Here is a 24,987-nt window from a genome sequence, read left to right on the forward strand (position 1 = left end):
GTCTGTTTCAGATCTCCTCTTCTTGGCAGTAGCATCTCTCTGCACCCACTGCACCAGAAACCTGCTCTCTGCATCAGCAGCTGCGGCCAAGGGGCAGTGCCAGTGGCCCTCCTGTGTATCGGGGGCGTCCCCGGAGAAGGAAATGGTGGTGACTCGGGGGACCGTGGAGAGGTAGCTATTGTAAGTAAGTGAGGACCAGGTACCAGGTGCTTTGCTACATGATGACGTCACCTGACTATGACGTTAAGTCCATTCTCTATGAAACACACAGATGCATAGGAGGGAAGGAACAAGATAAAAATACGTCTTTAAGAAGGACATGCTATGAGTGAATCGCCCTTTGGATTTAAAGGTAGGACAGACTCGAGGTCAGAGGTGTATGTGACAGTGGTCCCCAACAAAATCCGGAGTGTATGGCAGAGTCATGTCCTCCTGGACCCCCGTACTCGGCAACTCTGAAGACATGGATCAGGTGCGGGCGGCTGGAACTGGGGTTTGGGGAGCACTCCCCAGCAACTCAGAGTCTCTGAGCCAGGAAGCCGGACCAGTCACCCTGCCAACAAGCAATGCAAAAAAAACCAGCAGACAAAAGAGACGGTGCCGGCTTTGAAAAGGACACTGACTCTTTAGGGATGTGTTTGGGAATGGAGGACCGTGACTAAGAAGTCGAGGTGATTCCCACAGTTCAAAGTCAGGGAAAGGGGACAGCACCATCACACGGAACAGAGAGAGCAGAAAGGACACTGACCCACAGAGATAATGATCTTACATTGGTGTCGAGCAGGACTTCAGAGCAGAGACCATCAGCAGGCGTTTGCCAGATGAGCAAAGCATGTTATCATCCCAGAGGCTGTAATTTATACATGGGTAATAACGTATGAACAGAATCTATTCAAAATGAAATTAAAGTATTAAGATAATAATGAAATCTAAACAGTATCTCAGCAATGCATCTGGATTCAGATGTAACTAACCATACAAGGTGCCTTCATGAATATTATCTTATTTAACCTTCACAATTACCCTGTCATGGAACTGAGCCTCAAAGCTCTAAATTATGTAAATTGTCCAAAGTAACACACATGTCGGGTGGAGAAGCAAGATTCTGAACCCAGACTTTGAATTCCTGAGTTCTCTCTGTAACATCTTTGTGCATGCGTGCTAAGTTGTTCCAATCATGTCTGACTCTTTGGGACCCTGTGGACTCCAGCTCACCAGCCTCGTCTGTCTGTGGCATTGTCTAGGCAAGAACACTGGAATGGGTTGCAATGCCCTCTTCCAGGGGATCTTCCTGGCCCAGAGATGGAACCTGAGGGTCTTACATCTCCTGCATTGGCAGGCAGGTTCTTTACAGCTAGTGCCATCTGGGAAGCCCATAACATCATCACCCCTTCCCATTAAGAAACAAAATATGTATATGGACAATCAGCAAATAGGAGGAACACAGTTACAGACACTGGGAAATGTAGGCATCTACCTTGTTAGTGTCCCTATGGACGACTGTGTTTCTTAAAACTTAAAAATCCAGCTGAACTAAAGAGATCAAAGACAACAGTCACTGCAGATTCCCAGCCTCAGAGTCAGCGGAGGCAGTGCTTCTAATTCCTCCGAGTCACTGCTGCATGGCCTGGGTACGGTTGTGGTTCAAGGTCTTTGATTGGCAGCCCAGCTAGCTAACATGCAGCTGCTCTTCCTCTCCCTAGTTCAGTAATTCCACAGTGACCCCTGCTGGGAAGAAACCGTGGCTCAGTCGCACTCTCCTCCCATGAGAGGTCCTGCCTGGCCTTGGTGGGGACAGGAAAGGGGGGGTCTCCCCCCTCCTCCAGCAGCTGCTGCTCATCAGGTGAGGGGATGATGATTCACACCCACATTCCAGTGCCCTCTGAGCTGGGCGGGTTCCAGCCGGGTCCCAAATCTGCAGAACCGCCACCCACCCCTCCCCCGCCCCAGGACTGGCAACTGGAGAGGACACACCCGTGTGTCCTTGTGCAGCTGTCTCCCTGGCCCCTGTGTGCAGACATCAGTCCCCTCCGTCACACCCCAGCCGTCACACCATCCTGGGGTCTCCGGGATACTGTACTTAACAACAAAGTGAAATTGGAAAAAAGAAGTCCCTCGGCATAACTGAGAAGATGACTTCCGCGGAAAGTGCCAAAATGTTTTAGAAATACACAGCAGACAACAGAGTCACTGCATATTTCACCAGGCAGGATCGTAATTTATGTGATGTATTTTTAACTGTGAGAGGTGATGGGGGAAACCACTTAAATTTCATGTGAGTTGAAGATTTGTCAGTTACGCAGTTCCTGTGGTGGCAGATTTGGAAAATGTTAGAAGGACTGAGGGATTACCCACAGAGTGTGCCTACAGCTGGAGCTCTTATTTGGGCTCTGACTCCCCCTGTTGTCGGGAATTCACTTCTTTCTGGGAATAGTTTGCTTGCCTTGAAAGAAATTGGAATTTTACCTTGTCTGTCAAACATTCTATTTTTATATCACCTCTCTCCCACCTTTGCTTTTATCCTTCAGGTCTCTATGTCAGCCTCTGTGTGATGCTGAGATGGCTGGGACACTAACCCTATTCTTTGTGCCCAAATACCATCTTCCCAACTCAGAAAGCGGGCTTCCCAGGTGACTCAGATGGTCAAGAATCTACCTGTAATGCGGGAGACCTGGGTTCAATCCCTGGGTTGGGAAGATATCCTGGAGAAGAAAATGGCAACCCACTCCAGTATTATTGCCTGGGAAAGCCCATGGACAGAGGAGCCTGGCGGGCTACAGTCCACCGGGTCACAAAGAGTTGTACATGACTGAGTGACTAAACACAACTCAGAAAGATTGAGAAAGATGCTTGTGTCCAACTTGGTCCCTGCCCCATCTTAGGAGGACAGAAGCAGTCACCAGGTCTGGACTGCCCCCCTTCCCCCCTGCCAACACACACAGAAGAGTTATGTTGGAATAAACAGCCTTTAGTTCGTCCCTGCAGATAAGGCAATGGCAGCCCACTCCAGTACTCTTGCCTGGAAAATCCCATGGACGGAGCCTGGAAGGCTGCAGTCCATGGGGTCGCTGAGGGTCGGACACGACTGAGCGACTTCACTTTCACTTTTTACTTTCCTGCATTGGAGAAGGAAATGGCAACCCACTCCAGTGTTCTAGCCTGGAGAATCCCAGGGACGGGGGAGCCTGGTGGGCTGCCGTCTATGGGGTCGCACAGAGTCGGACACGACTTAGCAGCAGCAGCAGCAGCAGCAGCAGCAGCAGCAGTTCGTCCCTGAAATTTGTGCTGTGAGTACTGAGGCTACAACAATCAGGAAAAACTAGCCTCTTAAGCCACGGGGACTTCACACTGAGACACACACAAGGACAGAGCTCTGCTGTCTCCAGCTTCCCGGGTCCCCCTGCCCCCACCCGAGTTCCCACCACGCTTCCAGACAGGCTCAACAGCGTTTTGGAAAGATACCGGGTTTCCGAGGGAAACTTTTCACTATAGATGAAGCGAGCCCTCTAGTGGCGATTTTGCAAGTTACAGCCTCTATTTTAAGATTTCAAGGGGGTGAGTTCAATTTCTTCTTTCTTCTAAAGAAGCACCCAGAGCTAGTTCTCACTGTGAACGGATGGAATTCCATTCCTTTTTACTCCTTCCCCTACCCCCCTAAATAATTCTACTCTCCTTTCCCCAGTGTGCAGCATCCCTGAGGATCTTTTTGCCTGTTGTAATCCCTGCAACTCACTCTCACCCATCAGTCTGGGGTCCTCCGTCCCTGTGCCTTTCTCTGCTGGAGAATCGCTAGTGTTCTAACTGCACAAGCTGCGTGCTGAGAACAGTGGCGCCGCACTGGCAGGCAGACTAGCAAAGCCTTCTTTGACTAGTTTGGCCATGAGCTACAGCTACCGCGCATTTCAGTTTCAAGGTGTTCCAATACTGACCCCCAAAGTCACACCGTCTGCCATGCTGGACATATGTTAACACTTCTGCTTTCGGAGCGCTCCAAACAAACTGCAAAGGAGCACTTTGACGGTTTAGGACAGGATGCTGGGGATGACATGAATTTGCCAGGAGCAAAGAAATCAGAAATCAGTGCTGACTCAGGTGGGCTGCAGGTCGCTCCAAACCATTTCAATCAACAGAGTACATCCATGCAGCCTCTTAAACAACTCTGGGGTCTTTTTTGGGATCCTAATCAGTTAGAAAACAGCATGTATTTAGCACCCACCATGGCACCCATGCCATGTGAGACAAACATTAAATACAGAGGCAAAAGGGAAACTCCTGGAGACCAAAGTGCTCATGGTCAAATAAAGAGAGAAATAAACAGGTGAGACTCAGCTGGGAAGCCGAGCCCATCAGAAGCATGAAACAGAAGCACCGTCACTTCGGGTTCTTTGAGTTTCTATGGAGTTCTCCCAACAATAAGTTCTGTTCCCGCCTCAGGTGGAATCCAGGGCTTGGTTCACGCACTTTTGAGAGGATGAGCCATCCCGGACCCCTCTCCCCTCACTTCTCACACCCATGATGCATCTAAATTCATCCTTTGCTGCCCTTCATGCGCCAGTGGCTTGGCTGGGCTCTGAGTCTGCCTGAACAGCTGAGACACTCTTCTGGGCTCAAGTCCCCACAGTCATTTCGCCCCAGGCTCCCCATTCTGCACAGATCCCCGATTCTAAAATTCCCCTGCAGACCCAGTCCTGCTGCAGACCCCATCAGGGACCTCCTCGTCCTCTGCACCAGTTTCCAGAGTGCGCTCAGGATCCTGACACCTCAAGACGTCGCTGCCAGGGCTGCCCTGACGGCTCAGCAGTAAAGAGCCCGCCTGTCTGGGCAGGAGCCTCAAGAGACACGGGTTCGATCCCTGGGTCAGGAAGATCTCCTGGAGGAAGAAATGTCAAGCCACTCCAATCTTCTTGCCTGGAGAATCCCACGGACAGTGGAGCCTGGTGGGCTGCAGTGCATGGGGTTGCAAAGAGTTGGACACAACAGAGCAACTGAGCATCTCTGCATATGAGTCAGCATTTCTTACTACTGATCTTACTGTGAAGGAGTTTGTACCCATGAATAGCAAGCAGGAGAGTGCAGCTAAAGCAAGTCCTAGTGTGGAGATGACTTGGGCCCCCACCCCCCAGCCCTGCACCAGCACATCCCCACTGTCTGCTCAGCTCCCCTGCTGCTCTGGGAACCCCATAACTCAGGCGGGTTCCGGGGTCCCTCAAGTTGGCCTCCAGGGCCCCGGGGCCCCACAGAGCCCGCTCCCAGCGTCACCATCACGGCACGTAACGCTCCCAAGGCCCACGCTAGCCTCTTTCACCCTAACTCTGCCATCAGTTTTACATGCTCTCATATTTGCAAGAACAGCATCTCCATCCTGTCAACCACACCAAAGCATTCACAAGAAATCTGTAAAGTCAGTCAGGGCTTTTATGATGTTTCTTATTTGAATGAGCAACTTTATAATTCTTGACATTTGGGGAATTACAGCCACCTAAATTGAAAATAAATCCACAAACGTCACTCTGTGTCTAACATTTGTTTTTTAAAATTGAATTGGGTTGGAACTAATGTTCTAAGAATTCTCTATTACATATGAAAAAATCAGAAACACCACGGGGTAGCATAGAGCTGGGGATGGAAACCACCTGAGAAGACAATTAGCCTTGGAGGGAGGTCCCGTAATAGCACAGAGTGCTCATCTGGGCCTAGAGCTCCCGTGCAGGGCAGGGAGTATATTTCAAGCAGATAGCAAGGCGACAGTAAGTTTATGTGTTGTACTCAAGAGAGGTCTTCCATCTCTAATCTCAGCGTTAAATTAAGTACATTCAAAATAAGCACTGGATTTGAGGATCTTGGCATAGCCGCATATATCAGGATTCTTCTATATAAAACCAAGGCCTGTATGCACACGTTGTCAGTTGTGTCCGACTCTTTGTGACCCCATAGACTGTAGCCCCGCCAGGCTCCTCTGTCCATGGGATTTCCCAGGCAAGCATACTGGAACAGGCTGCCATTTCTTCCTCCAGGGGATCTTCCGTGCCCAGGAATCGAACCTGCATCTCCTGCATTGGCAAGCAAATTCTTTTACCACTGGGCCACCGAGGAAGCATGAAGTCAAGGACTGCGTACATTATCTTGGAAGCTAGTCCCGGCATGACTGATGGCTGAGAAGCTGGGGGTGGTCTAGAGGGTGAGGCCTGTTAAGGACCAGTGCTCTTACTGTCCCTAAGCGGCCATGACCTCCAGGGGGCCCTTCAGAGATCTGGAGCCCACGTCCTTGTAAAAGGGGTTGTGGAGGCATGCAGCAGCACTCACAAGATGAACTGTTTCATTCTCAGGGAGCTCCTTGGAACACACTCATCATTTACAGGGCCGTGGGCAAGTGATGTTATCTTCTCCGAGCTACTGCTTTCCTCTCTGTGAGGTGGGAAGATGAAATCATAGCACTTGCTGAAGAGGGGTTTTGTAAGGATGAAATGAGAGCCTCATCTACAGTGCTTAGCCCAGTGTCTGCCGCATAGTCAGCCCTCAGAAGCTCCCGGCAGATTGAGACACCACTGCACACGTTCGAAAGTCCAAAATCCAGAGCACGGACACCACCAGGTGCTGGAGAGGATGAGAGCATTGGGAACCCTCTTTACTGTTGGGGGAGGTATGCAAAGTAGAGAGTAGAGAGGCTTCCCTGGCGGCTCAGTGGTGAAGAATCTGCCTGAGGATGCAGGAGCTGCAGGTTCAATGCCTGGGTTGGGAAGATCCCTTGGAGAAGGAAACGGCAACCTACTCCAGTATTCTTCCCATGGAGAGAGGAGCCTGGGGGGGTGGCTATAGTCCATGGGGTCACAAAAGAGTCAGACATAACTTAGTGACTAAACAACGACAATGCGAAGCAGAAGACACTGTGGGTGATACCATGGCTGTTTCTTCAAAGGTGAACATTCTCTTACCATACCATCCAGCAAGGGCATTCCTTGGTATTTACCCAAGGGAGTTGAAAATTTATAGTAAATAATGAGGACCTGGGCTTCCCTGGTGCCTCAGACAGTAACGGATCTCCCTGCAATGCAGGAGACCCAGGTTCAATCCCTGGGTTGGGAAGATCCCCTGGAGAAGGGCATGGCAACCCACTCCAGTATTCTTGCCTGGAGAATGCCATGGACAGAGGAGCCTGGTGGGCTACAATCTGTGGGGCTCCTAAGAGTCAGACACAACTGAGCAACAACAAATCAACTGAGCAACAACAAATCAAGGTGAGTGGACTTAAAAAACAAACCTGCGGTACAGCCACACAACAGAACATTATTCAGTGCTAAAAAGAAATCAGCTATCAAGAAAAGATGTAGAAGAAACTTAAATGGGTTTCAGAAGCCAATCTGAAAAGACTTGTTGTTTTTCACTCAGTCATGTCCGACTCTGCAGCCCCATGAACTGCAGGCTTCCCTGTCCTTTACCATCTCCCTGACCTTGCTCAAATTCATGTCCATTGAGTCGGTGATGCCATCCAACCTTCTCATCCTCTGTCATCCCCTTCTCCTCCTGCCTTCAATCTTTGCCAGCATCAGGGTCTTCGCTTCAGGTGGCTAAAGGATTGGAGCTTTAGCTTCAGCATAAAAGTCTGCATACTGTATAATTGCAACTAGGCAACAATATGACACTCTGGAAAAGGTAAAACTAAGGAGACGGGAAGAAGATGGGTGACTGCCGGGAGTTAAGGGGAGACAAGGATGCTCAGGCAGAACACAGGCTATTCAGGGCAGCGACCCTACTCTGTATGGTACTATAACGGTGGGTACACGTCATCGTGTGTGCATCCAGACTCACAGAATGCACAGCACGAAGTGTGAACTCGAATGTAATCACAGGCAATAATGACATGTCAGTGCAGGTTCATTAATCATACCAAGTGTACCTTTTCAGTGGGGGGACCCTGTGGGGATCGGGGTGCGAGCAGAGGTTCTATGGGAAATTTCTGCACCCGTTGTTCAGTATTGCTATGAACCTAAAACTGTTCTTAACAAATTAATCTACTAAAAAAAAATCTTTTTAGCTGTGGTTACTGTTATATAAAATTGCCTCTAGCTTTAGATTCTGGCCTTCTATGTAGCCAGTATGTATTTGTAGGATGAAGTTCATGTTTATGGAGTATTTGTGTTATCCTGGCCTCTGGTGGTGAATGTGCAGAGATGTCAGAATTTTTGACTTCTGCAGTGAGCATTTCCACAGCACTTTGCCCTGATGCTGGTTTTTCCCGAGCTGCTATAATTTTTGCGCCTTTCCCACCCCCTGCAATTTCTTTGTGTGCTGCTGATGACTACTATTATCTTTAATTTCCGAAGGAGGAGACATGCACAATAGGCCCTCATCGAGGAGGTGTTATTTGGGCATAAATAACACCTCAGGTGAAACAGGTGGGGCACAATTTGCATCTTGGCATTAAATTAGAAGTAAACCCCAGGAATATTTTATTCCTGAAATAACAACGACCAAGCGGAAAAGCCAGTGTGATTAACTAACGTTACTTGGCTTTCACAATTACTTGGTAACAAATTCGGAGTAGAAGCCACCTGCTTACGGGCTGGACTGTTTTGGACCAGCAGCAGCCCCAGGCTCTTCGGCTGGAGTGTCCAGGCAGGTTAGTGGACTAAGCACCAGAGCGCCTGGGTCCCATCAGTGATGCGGCACTGCCAAGGTGCTAGCACCCTGGCAAGTACCTGAAATTTCCTCAGCATCAGTTCATCAGTGTTTTGGTTTTTTTCTTTTTTTTAATTTGTGGAGTGATGATAAGGCTCTCTGATTTTTACACCTCATCGGGTCGAGAAGAAAAGAGACAAATGTTAACACATGCAGATAAGAGATAACTCCTGAGGTGTAACTCGGGCAGTGCTTCTTCCTTCAAGCAGGCTGTTGTGCCTAAAGCTCATCAACGGATGACCCTTCGGCCCCAGAGTTAAGACCACAGCCAAGTGGGGTGAGGGCTTGACTCGCCAGTGGCCACAAAGAGCCACAGCCTCATCAGAGACGTGTTTAGACGTCTATGCATCACGCTGGCCACAAATCACAGAGAACTGACATGAAAACCCGAGGCCCAGCCAACGATCAAGGCACCGAGTACTTCTCCCAGCACACACACGCAGTGTCCACACTGTGTCTTCTGGACTAGCAGTTAACACAAGGGTAGCTAAGCGCCTTTGCTAACTCAGGACCCAGTCACAGAAGTGGAATAGGTTATGTGCTGCTGACTTAGCAGATCCCACTCTAATTAAGTCACATCACCTAATGGGACATTAATGTCCTGCACCTCAGGATACAAGGTACCAAGAAGACTCCATCATCTCTGTGATATTCTTTCCCCAAAGCCCTGGCTCCAATTCATCCAGCTATCAGACAAAATCAAAATAACGGACACCTGAAAAGGTAACTGGCAGGTACACTTCAACACTGTCAAGGTCGTGACAGACCGGGAAAGCCTGAGGAAAGGTCACTGATGGGAGGAGGCCCAGGAGACCCTGCAACTAAATACAGTGTGGGCTGCTGCCCCGGATCCTGGGACACAGACAGACACTGGAGGAAAGGCTGGTGAACCCAAAAGAGTGTGCAGTCTTGGGGGTCTTCTTGTTGCTGTTATTGTTCAGTCGCTCAGTCATGTCTGACTCTGCACCCCCTTGGACTGCAGCACACCAGGCCTCCCTGTCCTTCACTATCTCCCAGAGTTTGTTCAAACTCATGTCCATCAACTCGGTGATGCTATCCAACCATCACATCCTCTGTTGCCCCTTCTCCTCGTGCCCTCAATCTTTTCTGGCATCAGGGTCTTTTCCAGTGAATTGGGTCTTCACCTCAGGTGGCCAAAGTATTGAAGTTTCAGCTTCAGCATCAGTCCTTGCAATGAATATTCAGGGTTGGTTTCCTTTAGGATTAACTTGTTTGATTTCCTTGCAGTCCAAGGGACTCTCCAGAGTCTTCTCCAACACCACAGTTCAAAAGCATCAATTCTTTACCACTCAGCCTTCTTGATGGTCCAACTCTCACATCTGTACATGACTACTGGAAAACCATAGCTTTGACTATAAAGACCTTTGTAGGCAAAGTGGTATCTCTGCTTTTTATAGCACAGCTAATTTCTCAAAAGTGGCTCTGTGCTCTCTCTGTCTACAGTTAAAACTGCTCTGTAAGTTCAAATTTATTTACAAATAAAAAGTTCTGAAAATATTCCAGTGCTCGGTACCCCAGACCCTGTGCATGACAATTCTGAGGAGGTTCTAGAGCCTGGATTGCCTGTGGTGGGGGAAGGGAATGATAGCTACCCAGTTTAGCTTGATGCAAAGGGTCAAAATGAACATGGCTGTTATCTCAGTTAATACAAAGAGTATATTCATAACTAGTTTATGCCAGACTGTGAACAAATAACTGAGGGTTTATTTGATAAGCTCCTGCCAGCAGCCCTCTTATTTACTAACACACCACCCCTCTTCCCACCTCCCACCTGCCTGGAAAAGAGAAAATCCTCCGTGAGATCATCATCTGTTCCGATTCTCATGTTGACTCTCCTCTCCTTACATCTTTCTCATGAAGGATGCCATGAGGGGCTCCAAATAATGATGACTGCTGTCATAATTAAGCTCTGGGATGGATTTCAAAGACTCAAGGAGGACCTAGCAGGTCATCCAAGCCCATCTCCCTGCCAGTGCACAAGGGCTGTGCAGGATTTGGCAGATCCGTCCCCAGGCTGTAAAAATTCTCAACTAGTCAAAAAATTACCACCATGTACAAACGATGATTAAAAAGTTTACCTTATTCCTGGATGATTCTAGAGGGAAGGGGCTGGGGGCAGGGGGAGTAAGTCATGAATAGCTTCCTGAAAACAACTGCTGTTCTATTTGGAGTATATTTTCCAAGGTGAAAATGTGGTTATTTTCCATTCAGTGTGTGTGATAGCTAGGGCTCATTGTTATGCAAGAGTTGCCTCTGCATCAGATAAATTAAAATTTAGCACTGACCCCCAGCTGTCCCTCAAACGATATTATAAATGCGTCTGTCCTAGTTCCAACTTCTGGCTTATACTGAAGTGCTGGACTTGAACACAGTTGTGTACGAGGCTGCCGCTGGCTCAGACATCTTAGCAACAATGTCAACGTGGCCTAGGAATGAATGCTACAACAAAACCCAATAAGGGCCACCACTTGCTCAAGTGACTGTGTGTTATCAAGTTGAGTGGGGCCTTTTCCAATGAAAACTGTGAAATGTACTCATGGGCATATAAATCCGGCAGAAAAGGGCAACAACAACTATGATGTCAGTGAAAACAGGAAGGATTTTCAGGAGATAGAACTTGGAGGAAGATCGAGGAGAACTGTTAAACAGAAGAGTTAATTCAGAAATAGATCCTTGGAAGATGGCTTGATTACGTACAAAGTGGAAGCCTGGCGGCAAAAACGACGAAGGCAGGTGAAGTCCGCTGAAAACTGTGACTGCTGTGTCTCTCCCAGTCACTCTGCTATGCTGGGCACAGGGAAACAGGAGCAGGCAAACACTAAATACGTCCACGTTTTCCATTTTTCTTAAGCGTTCTCTACTTGGCACATACATTCACCTTTATACATACAATACATAAGAAAATGTAGGTGTGTAGCCTATGGGGAAAAAATACCCATAGCAAAAACCATGCCTGGCCTTTCCTTACAAGTACCGTGTGGGTTGGGCACATCATGTCTGTCATAAGTCACGGTGGAAACTTACATAAGAGGCCTATCCCAAGGGACTTCCCTGGTGGTCCAGTGGGTAAGAATCTGCCTGCCAATTCAGGGGACACAGGTTTCATCCCTGGTCTGGGAAGATTCCACATGCTGCAGGGCAACTGAGCTCCTGTGCCTCAACTACTGGGCCCATGCTCTGCAACTGCTGAAGCCTGCGCAGCTGGAGCCTGTGCTCTGCAGGAGAAGCCACCACAATGGGAAGTTCAGGCACTGCACGCGGACGGTAGCCCCCACTCACCACAACTAGAGAAAGCCCAAGCGCAGCAGTGAAGACCAGCAGACAAAATTAAAGTGATTATTTTTTAAGTCTTGAAGAAAAAAAAAAAAAAGCATATCCAAAGAACCGTAGTTCTGTGTTTGAAATTCTTCACCACTCTTTTTTTAGAGCTTCCCCAGTGGCTGAGATGGTAAAATATCCACCTGCAATGCAGGAAACCTGGGTTCGATCCCTGGGTCAGGAAGATTCCATGGAGAAGGAAATGGCAACCCACTCAAGTATTCTTGCCTTGGAAATCCCATGGACAGAGGAGCCTGGTGGGCTACAGTCCATGGGGTTGCAAAGAGTCGGACAGAACTGAGTGACTACTAACACTAACCAACCAACTTGGAACTGTCATGGAGTCTGTGGGCGTGTCGTTTAGCTTGCTGATGTGTTACAATGAGCTAAACTGAGGCTCAAGGTCTAGTGGAAGTTGACTTGTCTGCCATATTGGACATATTTGGTTCGAATCAATTTATGTCATGTCCTCGGGCTGTGTCACCCTTTTAAAGGTTACACCCTGCCCGTTTCACTAGCAGTTTTACTATTTCTTTCCACTAAGGGTAGCTTTCTATCATGAGTGACCTGAGAGGTTAACACCCTTTGATCACCTTTGGGCGGGGACTGGATTTCTCCTTTCTGATTAACAGCTGCACAGAGTGGTGTCTCCTAACCAAGTCACATTCCAGAATAATTTTATTTGTCTCATCCTGAAACCACAGGTCACTGCTCCTCTGTGTATGCATCAGCCAAACCTTTTGGAAGTTGCTTGTCTTTCTTGACCATTCTGTGAAATACACTGTATGATATTGAAGGTGAGGCTTTACACTGCTCCTCTAATGCTCAGCACTCCACCACACACTTCCAAATCTTGTCTGAGGCTTCTCAGGCTCGGGGAAAATGGTTTCTTTTCAAGAAACAAGCTTCCAAGATCCCATGATGCACAAAGCACTTCAGTTTGAGAAGAGGAGAGGAGAGGAAAGCCAAATAAAAAGGGCTCAGGCTGGAAAGTCTCGAAGCTGGGGGATTCTCTGAAATCATTCACAGATGCTGGATCTACCCTTGACAGGTCAGTTCATCCCATTTACCACTTTTTATCTTTGAGTTCCAGAGCTCTTAAGCAAATGGAGAAGGGAGGAAAGCTAACGTTTCTGATGATTCAGTTGATCAGACTGACAATCAAACAGAAGTTCCCCTGTGGTGCAAGTAAGACATGGTTTGAAAAAGAAATAATGCAAAAGAAAGGAAAAAGAGGATCATAGAGATCACACCTTCACATTTAATTTCAGAGAAGACCTGAGGTTGATGTCTGTTTAGATCAGTTGTGCCCCAGTTGGAACATGGGTGCCCAGACCTGCAGTGCAGTAACATGAGCTATGCTTTAAATAGCTGCCAAATAGCCATGTGGGGGCTGGCAGCAGGCTAGGGTTGCGAGGAGACCGATCTGATTCAAAGTGAAGTCACATAACAAGGGGGCAAGTAGGGCTGATGTTCAGGAGAGGCATTTTTCATTATCATTCTGTGCTTTCCTTTATATATATATATATATATATATATATATATATATATGGGCACTAATTCAATTTGTATATATATGTGTTTGTGTGTGTGTGTGTGTGTGTGTGTGTTTCCCCTTTGGTTAGCCCACCAGATATAGAAATCCACCCACCCCAGGAACTTCTGAGATAACTTCTCTTCTTTGGCAGTCCTATTTTCTCTGTTGCTGTTGTTTAGTCACTAAGCTGTGTCCGAATCTTTTGCAACCCCACAGACAGTAGCCTGCCAGGCTCTTCTGTCCATGGAATTGTCCAGGTAAGAATACTGGAGTGGGTTGCCACTTTCCACTCCGAGGGACCTTCCTGATCCAGGGATCAAACCTGTATCTCTTGTGTCTCCTGCAGTGGCAGGCTGATTCTTTACCAGCTGAGCCACCAGGAAAGCCCCACCATGATCAATGGCCGCTAAAGATAAGGCCAGAAGGACACTTCTGCAAGGCGGCATCTGCTTTCTAATACTGGGCTGTCTAGTTTGCACTCAGGGTGGCAATAAGCCATTCAAGTGGCTTCAGACTCCTATAGCCTCACACATATTTTAGGTCACTGATGTCACTGAGTATGCCCTGGGATCCTTGAACTCTGAACCACTCCGTTTAATGTTTGGAGCCCAAAGCCTGCAGCAGAGGGGCTGGTCAGTGGAGGATTTGGAAGTAGCTCACTTCGTGCTTCTTCATTCATGCAACAAACCAACATGCGACCCTAATCATTCACAGAAATCTTTCTGTTTTCATTCAAATATGTCCAAAATATTTTCCTCCCCTATTAGGGAGAAGCCAAGAGGTGTCATAGAAAGAGCATGGAGTTCAAACACCTAGAGAACCATCTCCAATCCTTCCTCACTGTGTGGCCTTGGGCGACTTCCGCACCTTCTCAATTTCAGTCCCTCAGCTCCCCAAGGGAGTGACACCACCAAATGGCGTAGGAATGGGTAGTGGCACCCAGGAAGTGCTCAAGAATCGGAGTCAGCCTGTTCTTGATCTTGTCTGGACTCTCGTCCAGTGGAAGTCTAGAAAGTATTAACACGATTTGCAATTGTCCACAGTCATTTAACTCAATAACCTAGGGGATGTGCTCAGTCGCTCACCTGCATCCAACTCTCTGCAACCCCAGGGACTGTAGCCCACCAGGCTCCTCTGTCCACGGGATTTCCCCTGCAAGAATACTGGAGTGAGTTGTCATTTCCTCCTCCAGGGGATCTTCCTGACCCAGGGATCAAACCCACCTCTTGCACCTCCTACATTGGCAGGTGGATTCTTTACCACTGAGCCACCTGGGAAGCCCATAACCTAGGGTGGACATGCCTTGTTATTTCTCCATTTTAAAATATGTCCACATGAAGAAGAGCAAAGTGACTCAGAAACAGCAGGATCTCTAGAATCAGAGACTAACACAGACCAGGCGGGCCCATCTCTGAGATGCGCGGGCTTGGCTGCTATTGAGAGTGCAGATAATCTCTGAAATATCGAATGACACAGAATTGTTCAGGCTGCCATATTCGGTAAAAAATCTAAGTTTACAAAGCACTTTTCTGTATGACCCTTTAAGTTGTCTAATGTCCCCAGGTGGCCCTAGTGGTAAAGAACCCACCTGCAAGTGGAGCCCACAGAAGAAAGGTGGGTGGGCTCGATCCCTGGGTGGGGAAGATGCCCTGGAGGAGGGCATGGCAACTCACTCCCGTATTCTCGCCTGGAGAATCCCCTGGACAGAGGAGCCTGGCAGGCTACAGTCCATGGGGTCACAAAGAGCTGGACGTGACTGAGCGACTGAGAACTTTAAGTGACCTACTAGAACTATTTATGTACTGCTTGACTCTACTGGTGGAGTTATGGATGAAGTTTCTTTCTTTCTACTCATTTATACTTTCTGAATGGTTTAATGAATATTCATAACTTTTACAAAGAAAAACAATTTGGAGAGGTAAACAAATTTTAATGTCTTTTTTTTTTCTGTCTTATTGTGTCTGTGAATAGGAAGTAACAGACCTTGGAAATCATGTTTTTCTGGAAGTTGGGTAAGTGGTAAACTGGTAGGCTTTAGGGTTCACCATTTTATGACTAAGACAGCAACATTATGAAGCAACTGCATTAATTAGAAACGTCATGCTATCATGTGGACAGGCAAAAGTATCAGAAATCACAAACTGTACTGATGATGCTATATCGATCAATCGATCAAAAACTAAGTATCTACAAGCATATGATGTGGCCCCTATTCCCAGCAGCCTTGAGATGGTCTGCCAATTGTGCTGGTAGTCAGTCAGGTCAAGTGGAGAGAGAGCAGTAGAAAGAAAAAACAAACACAAAGACAAACTTATAAACGTAACACACACACACACACACACACACACAGATAATCTATAATTACCAAGCACCGACACCTCTCCCATCATATAAATATACTCTTATAAGTGGATTTAATCTTCAAATTCAGTAAATACATTTCATAGATTAGTCATAAAAGCAGTCAGTGTCCAGTAACAGCACACGTAACAGTATTAGCTAACAGCATACCTTCAACCCCAAATTAAACACCTTCATTCAGCACCTTTGCAGGGTTTGTCCAGCAGTTTCCTATGTTTCCTGTCGCAGGACTGAACTAAACTGCTTGGGCCAAGAGGAGAAGGAGAGAACACAGTCTCCACCAGAGTCCAAGGTCACACCTCACTGTCCTCTTACCTCACTCTTTCTGCAAGTGTCACCAAGAAGCTACCTTATTCACTGAACTGCAACTTCAAGACGCAAAGTCAATCCTCTTAAAAAAGATTTTTAAAACTTCGAAAGATTTGGAAATAAATCAATACACTAAATAAGAGAAATAAAACGAAGCATACTATCCCAAAGCAGATATAAGACTGTTACAAGAATATATAAGTGTATTTTACTCGTTGACATAGTGAATACAACTCACCTTTCCTCCACGGATTGTTGCTGAAATAGATCAGGCAATATGCTTGAACTAATGGGATCAGTGCATTACAACCATTACTTCCAAAGTGTGGATCAGATATTCAGCCAGTTGCCGTAAGATAAATATATGGTAGTCACACAAATATTAGAAAGTAAGACTAACCATCTGAAAACTACAAATAGTCAAACCTTTACTAAAAAAAAAAAAAAAAAAACAGCTTGCACATGGAATTTGAATGACGTATAATACACTAGAAGAAGGCTCCATTCCAAAGTTCTACCAAAAGGAATTGTTTTTACAGATGCCACGAGTTAATCAAATACATCCAGCATCGTCTGGAAAACTTAATAGCATGCCACAACTTAATATCACAGTCAACATGCATAACAGAACCCATAATTATTTTTGTAATAATCAGGCCAAAAGCAAAGAAATAAATGAAGCAATATAAAAATGAAACAGAAGAACACAAAGGAAAGTACCAGGAAAACATGTATGATAAAACTGAAACCGCCTGGGAAACCAGTTTAAGGCCCTGAAGTCTTTTCTTTATTTTTTTAACAGGAAAATCCGGTCGGTAGGTAACCCCTAAAATGCCCCGTGATCTGCACACACCTCAGACCTTCATTTTTTCCCCCAGAGCACCCTCTCAGTAAACCAGGTTTAATGGAAAGTACAAGGTGTGCACAGAAGAGACAATCTAGGGACTGGGGTGAGGCACCGGGGGACCAGAGCCTCTGCTCCACCCCAGGCTCGTCTCCTAAGGGGTCACCCTTCTGCCTGCCTCCGACTCAAGCCCTTGGTGTCCGCAGCAGCTGCGGAGTAAAGTGCTATGTCTGGAACACGTCAGTCTGCACACCACGCAGGGCCTCTGTGCCTTCACTAGGCGAGTCCTCTGCCAGGGGGCTTCCAAAATGCAAATTAGACCTAGGCTTCTCAGATGGATGCGGTTTCCATCAAAACTAGTGCCAAACAAACATCTTTGATATGCAAAATGTCTACTCTAGTGAATATAATCATTCCTACATGCCCACCCCCCCAGGTTTTCCTCCAAGAGGTTAAAGCAAATAGCAGATCCGTAAATGCTAATGTACTTGCTGTAAAGCTGAAGTCAGGGAGGGACAACAGTGAAGGGCATCAAATGATGGGAAGAGCCACGACCCATAAGATCTTGGGGAAAGTTAACATTCCATAGTCTTTAATAAAGCAAGACTATTATCACCCTCATCTGGAAGCATTTTGGGCATTTATAGTGAGTGCATATTAAAAACACATTTCATCAGTAAATCTTCACATGCTGGACAGATTAGCAATATAATTTTTAGCTGGAAATTTTAAAATATCAAACAGAATTATGTACAAAGCACAGGCGCTTGGTTTTTACATACTTTCAACCATATTCCATATACAATTAAGCCACTTTCAGTTCATAAAAAATCCAATCTGCATTATCTGTGATTTGGTATAGAGATTTGCTTCTTTTAAATATAGCCTAAGATTTATATAAGCATGCACAATTAAGTGAATAACTTAACATAACCAAACTTAATTTTGGTTAAGAAAGCAGAATAAATACACGTTGGTTTTATGGGGGCCCATTCTAACTGATGAGTTTGTGTGGCTCCTGCTAAGGGAGCAACTTTGATCTATCTTTAAGTGGTGAATAATCTGCTCACAGGAACTGGTACCTGTGTACATGGGTATTTACGTACAGAGAAAAGAAGCAGAGTTAATTCTCTGACAACATTTGTTTGTTGTTCATAACTACTCTCCCAAGAGTTTTTCTTAAGAGCAGCAGAAGTGAATGCAAAGGAGGCTTAAACCAAATCATGATTTGCCCCTGGTGATGGTATTTTGCACTTTCAGGCCTTTGTTACCTGCAAACTCCAACAAGTATGGTGAAAGGGATGAGGCCCATGTTACCTGCAAACTAGGTTCCTGAGGGCACTTAGACAAGACTGAAGCACCTGGGACCCTCTTATGACAGAAAATCACAACGGCTAATTCAAATAGCAACTAACAAGTTACATCAACTCATTCTATGCCGGGATCATGGAGACAAAATGAAAAAAAAAAAAAAAGCTCTGTTTTAAAATCATTCAGGGAGACACTGGAGGCAGCAGTCTGACTAGTGATGTATCTGAATGTGCCGTCCAACAATCAGAAACAGTAATCCCGCTAGCAGGGAGAAAACAATCCCCGCCGGGGCCAGGAAAAACGACCAGCCGTACAGCACGATGGGGCTGAAATCCAAGCAGTCTCTCATTTTCATGTGTCTGTAGCTTTCCATGTCAGCCACCGCCTGGACCCAGATGACGTACAGCATCACCACCAGGGAAAACAGGACGCCTGAGGGGACAAAACAAGACACCTTTAGCCTTTCTGAAGATGTCTGCCCGAGCGTGCTAGCAGACCAATCACACGCCCGGTGATAAAACTGTGAGAGGGCAGTTTTAGCTAAGCTGCCTACTTGGTGCCAGACCTGCTGCTGCACCTTCCCAGGCACATCACTTATCTTCAGTGTCCAGGGCCCTGGGGGCGAGAGCTGCAGAAGAACGAGGACGGTGGCTGACCTGCGCTGACCGAGCGCGTACCGTGTGCCAGGGCCTGCATCAGGTGCTGGCCAACCCTAGAGTCAAAGGCCCCTTGCGCTATCGTGGAAGCCGCTTAGTCGTGTCCAGCTCTGTGGGACCCCGTGGCCTGCAGCCCGCCAGGCAGGAATCCCTCTGTCCATGGGATTCTCCAGGCAAAAAATCTGGAGTGGGCTGCCATTCCCTTCTCCAGGGAATCTTCAGGGATTGAACCCAGGTCTCCTGAAAGGCTGGCAGATTCTTTGCTGCCTGAGCCACCAGGGAAGCCCTGCCTAGCAGAATTTACTTTCCAACATTTATCCGTCTATTTTATGTCTCGTTTGTGATGAGCACTGTTATATGTTATTTCTTTCAACACATACAACATACTCATGAAACAGGTACTCTGAACCCCCAGTTTCAAGTTTATGCAAACTCAGCTGGTAGCTTTCCTAGCTGATTTTTAGTTCAAAGTCTTTTTGACTATTGTTATAACAATGTAACATTTATAATTACAGCTAACTGGTGCTGCAGTTAAATGTGACAGTGAAAACAGAAGCCAAGTAAGATAAGACTCTCGAGAGTCCTTTGGACAGCAAGAAGATCAAACCAGTCAATCCTAAAGGAAATCAATCCTGAATATTCACTGGAAGGGCTGATGCTGAAGCTGAAGCTCCAATCTCTTGCCCACCTGATGCGAAGAGCCGGCTCACTGCAAAAGACCCTCACACTGGGAAAGATTAAGGGCAAGAGGAGAAGGGGGTGGCAGAGGATGAGATGGTTGGATGGCAACACTGACTCAAAGGACATGAGTTTGAGCAAACCCTGGGAGACAGTGAAGGACAGGGAATCCTGACATGTTGCAGTTCACAGGGTCGCAAAGAGTCAGACACAACTCAGCAACTGAACAACAAGAATATACCTGAGGTCACTTGTTGTTTCTCCAAAAGTTCAATCTAAACTTGTTAAGGATCTACTGTACCCTTTGAATGAATGAACTGAACTATCGGGTATAAAAGCTCCACATTCTAATTGCTAGTCTGTCTGGAAGGTAAGCACCACCTTGTGATCAGGAGCAGAGGCTGGGAAACATGGAGAGAAGAGAGCTTTTAACGTGGGTTACAAGCCTAGCCATCCATCGCTCTTGTGGAGTTAACCATGTTCCTAAAGTATTTAGGTGTCCTCACCCTCCTGGCTCATCAATTTCATAAAGAATCTTGAGAAGAAGGGCCCACACGTTACGTCAAAGTATATCATCACCAGAGCTGAAACTTTACCCTGATTGTGATACAAGCTCCAACACAAGGGCTTCACTAATAAGAACCATCCTTCACGCTGCCTTCTGAACGTGAACGTAAACATTGCAGCACAGAATAGAGCAGTCTAATCACTGCACGACAGCTGATCACAAAGCGGCAGTGAAGCCAGATCCGTTCAGCAAGCTTCTCGCAGAGCCACGCCTCAGACTGTGACAACAGTATGGTGAGGCCATGTGCTGTCCAGCAACTCTGCGCCTCTCAATGCATTTTTTTCAGCAAATACACAGACAGTGTGCTCTGCTAACGTAAAAGTGTGGCTTGGTCATCTGCATACCCTTTGCCTTATGCAAAGACATTGCAAACCATTTTTTATTATTTGTTAATATATATATATTTTTTAATTTTCCTTGCATCACATGATCTCTTTTGCTTTCAGGTATTTTTATTTAAAAAAATTTCCTTGGTGAAAAACTAGTAGCTTTATACATCTTTTCTTCAAGAATTGTAAACTTACTGAATTTAGACCATATTTTTTAAAGTATTGTAGGGCCTCCCAGGTGGCTCAGTGGTAAAGAACCTGCCTGCCAATGCAGGAGACATGGTTTCGATCCCTGGGCCAGGTGGCTTCCACACGCTGTGGAGCAGCGCAGCCTGTGCGCCACAGCTACAGAACCTGTGCTTTAGAGCCTGGGAGCTGCAACTATGGAGGCCCGCGTGCCCCAGAGCCAGTCCTCTGCAACCAGAGAGGACCCTAGCAATGAGAAGCTCTCGCACGTTACTAGAGAGTAGCTCCCGCTTGCCGCAACTAGAGAAAAGGTCCAGGCAGCAGTGACGACCCAGCATGGCCAAGAATAATAAACAAATAAATAAATAAAATTATTAAAAAGTATTGTAGGACATCATGCAGACGATCCATAATAAGGAAGAATTCAGTTACATTTAATCATTGCTGTTCTTTGAAGAGCAATTACATCCTGAAACCAACAAATAACAGTGGTTTCTATCAATACAGTCTTGTTCACTGGTTGGAGAAATAGTCCATTTACTTCATAACAGATCAGCTTATGATTATACCCCTGGGGTAAAACAGTGCTTCCCTACTCTTCATAACCCATTACACCGCCAGTGTCGTGTGTGTGTGTGTGTGTGTGTGTGCTTGCACGCAGACAGACAAAACAGAAGGCAAATTAACAAACAAACATGGGGAAACTATCAGTATTTACACCAAAGGCCAACAGATTAGCTAATACGGCAGCAAAAAGTTATGACGGGGGCTGCATGAAGTTAAGTAGCTGAAAGAAGAGTCAGGAGACTATTGCTTCCAGCGGGACTGATCGTCCGCATACATATATCCAGGCGAACTGGAGTCAAGTTCTTCACTCCTGAGAAGGGAGTCACAAATTTGAAAAGGGGGGAAAGCTAGAATGAACCCTATGGTGTTTTTTAGAATTGAATGTGTTGGTGTGAATTTGTGGTTTTAGATAGATGGATAAATGAATGAATACGGAGGCAAATGTGTGCACACACCTTTGTGCGTGTGTGTACCTAGCTACACTTCCTGGCTGTTCCCTGTGGAAGTCCAGGAGCAACACCACCCCAGTTCCACGGAGCACACTGGGCATCTAGATCTTGGCTTCTAAACAGGGGTTCGGGGCATCTCTGAGAAACAGTTGAGTCCAGGCTGGGACAGAAAGTATAAGACGAATCTGGAATATCATGTTATACCAAAAAAGTACAGATGTGCTCAGAGAACAGTGTGGGCATTCAGAAAACACATCTTGGGGCTTCTCCTAGCCAGTTCTAAGAACATTTGACTATTAAACAAATAATGATAGAAGCCCATTACATCTCATCAAACAAAAGAGGGATCCAAGAGTCCACAGAGATATAAATAAGCAAGTGAATAAATTTCAGTAGGGAGACGGGAATGCCTTTCATTCAGAATGCTGACTTATAAATACAGAAGGAAGAGCTGAATCAGAAATCACCACTCGGCAATCATTTAAGTCAGAATTAATTCAGGCAAGAAACAAAAATGGATACTAAAACTAGTGGATGAAATTTAGATGGGAAATAAATGTTTATACCGGCTCAGAGTCTCTTCCCACGAAATGTGTATTAGTCGTAAAGAAATAACATCAACGCTACACTGAAGAAACCTGGCAAATCCCACTTTACTCAAAGGATCAAAGTTGGTAAAACCAGGGACATGACAGGCTGGTGTCACTTACCACTTCAAGAGATTCAGTGAGAACACAATGTAACGGCTATGCGGCTGCAGCAAAGGGAAGAACCTAAGTCCAGTACTGAGCAAGCATCAGGCAAACCAACTCAGGAACGTGCCAGAAAACCACAGCCCTGCACTCTTCAAAAGAGCCCCGCTCATGAAGGTCAAAGAAGGACTTATTCTGGTTTGATGGATACTCAGATGACACCTCTAAACACAGGGCGTGTTCCAGGGCTTGATTCTTTCGCTTTCTTTAATAGGCATTGTTGGGAAAATTACCAAATGTTCCCAAGGGAGTCTCCGGGTGAAGGGGCTTACCATTTCTCTGTAAGTTTGAAAAAATAGCAAAACCAGAAACAAAATGAATGAGGAAAAAAAAAAAAGTATGGTGGAAGTGTGCAGCTACCTGTGCTGGAAAGTGAATGTGGTGGGGGTGGGTGGGAGGAGAGGATGTGTGTCCACAGCCATAGAGATGCATCTCCTATTGGTGGGATATTGTGACTGTTGATGAACAGCAGCATTATTGATGTATGGATCAAGAATGTATGGATGTGAGAGGTGGACCATAAAGAAGACTGAGCGATGAAGAACTGATGCTTTCAAACTGGTGCTGGGGAAGACTCTTGAGAGGCCCTGGGACTGAAACGAGATCAAACCAGTCAATCCTCAAGGAAATCAACCCAGAATACTCACTGGAAGGACTGATGCAGAAGCTGAAGCTCCAATACTCTGGCCACCTGATGCAAAGAGCCAACACTTGGGAAAGACCCTGATGCTGGAAATGATTGGGGGCAGGAGGAGAAGCAGGCAACAGAGAATGAGATAGCTGGATGGCAGCACCTACTCAACAGACATGAGTTTTAGTAAATTCCGGGACATAGTAAAAAGACAGGGAAGCCTGGCATACTGCAGTCCATAGGGTCACAAAGAGTGAGACACGATTTAGGGATTGAACAACAACAATTATTGATTTGGTCCACCCCCCAAGTGAAGCACTAATACTATGGAAAAATCTTAACTACAAAAAGAAACTCATAAAAACATAAGCAATAGCTGTCTTGAGAGACAAGTATATAATATTTCAAACCCACTTGCCACAGTGATTTTAGAAAGTATTGCCAATATTCAGGTAATAATTGTTTTAAATGAAGTTATATTTAAATTAGGTCATACATTTTGAAAGTGTAATTTATCTCCAATTGAATTTTATAATTTCTATTTTTTGAAGTCTAATACAAATTCATAAAAGAGCTTACTGGAGGCATAACCAAAATATGGTCCCAAAGCCCATGAAGCTTTGTGATCATAATAAAACAAATAAACGGACAAATAATTATGGCATACCACGAACAAGGCGGGTTTCTTATTGGCCGTGTGGTGAGGAGTCATTCAAGCTTATCACTACGCATAGTTTCTGTCACAAATGTCACCAATACGACCTGGAGAGCACTTTTTTTGTACAAAGGTCATTTGCTGGTCTAATGTCTTTAGTCAATGAAGCCTATGTATTGGGTATTATCTATCAGATTTTTCAAATACTACTTTTTCAGATTGGCATGATAACTTCCGACACTAACACCCTTTATATTCAATACTCTGTACTTTTTCTCTCTCTCCCTCTCCCTTTTTTTTTTTTTTTTTGGCCATTCCCCTTGGCATGCAGGATCTTAGTTTCCTGACTAGGGATTGAACCCACATCTCCTGCACTGGAAGCATGGAGTCATAACCGCTAGGCAACCAGGGAAGTCTCAATACTCTGTACCCTCTTGTGAAACAATGATTGATAGAGAGAGAAAGACTGTGCACGTATATCCATATCTACTCATAAGTAGTGAGGGGTTTGATCTGAGAAGCAGTTTCATTTAAGGTCAAGGAAGGGTCTGCTGGTGGTAACTGAGTTTCAGGAAGTATTTGGTGGTTGAAGAGCACAGGGCTGCAATCTGTCTACCCAGGTTCAGGTTTACTGCTTAGAAAGTTTAAACTTTCGTAGCTGAGCAACACTGAGCATGTTTCTAACGTCTCTGTGTCTCTGATTCATCACTGGTAAAATACAGATGACGCAAGTGCCCACCGAAGAGGGCAATAAGAGAAAGGAACAGAGGAAAGCGCTCCAGGAGCAAGATGCCCCAGACAGGACGAGCACATAGCCAACACTGAGCTTTGGCCTGCGCTCTTGCTGTGGCTAGAAATATCATCCTCTGAAACCTTCTGACGCGTCAGAGCTTCTCATGTGACGGGACTATTTCAGGACGGGCCAAGAGGCACGAGAAGCAGCTTGCCCTGGATTCTCCTTTCTGAGACTTCATGGAAGCAGAGAGGGAAAAGGTGGTTTCACGTGTCTGCCCGGGCCTTGCTGGAATCCTCCACCAGGTGGCGCCCGTCACCTCACAGCCCCCGTCTAGGGGATATTTCAGAAAGCGCATCAGGTGAATCCAGACTGGTGCTTAGTCGTATTAAGGACGTTTTCTGTC

General features: G+C 46.1%; 1 protein-coding gene across 1 annotated transcript in view; it reads right to left on the minus strand.

Moving 5' to 3' along the window:
* Positions 1–16,626: 16,626 nt before the first annotated feature.
* The window catches only part of TMEM182 (transmembrane protein 182), a 50,277-nt gene continuing 41,916 nt past the window's right edge, over positions 16,627–24,987 (minus strand). The window contains exon 5 of the mRNA XM_069583733.1: positions 16,627–18,809. Coding sequence (XP_069439834.1) covers positions 18,589–18,809 — 221 coding nt within the window. The 3' untranslated portion in view covers positions 16,627–18,588. The remainder of the gene's footprint in view (positions 18,810–24,987) is intronic.

This window comes from Ovis canadensis, chromosome 3, assembly GCF_042477335.2.
Source record: "Ovis canadensis isolate MfBH-ARS-UI-01 breed Bighorn chromosome 3, ARS-UI_OviCan_v2, whole genome shotgun sequence".
Classification (NCBI taxonomy): Eukaryota; Metazoa; Chordata; class Mammalia; order Artiodactyla; family Bovidae; genus Ovis; species Ovis canadensis.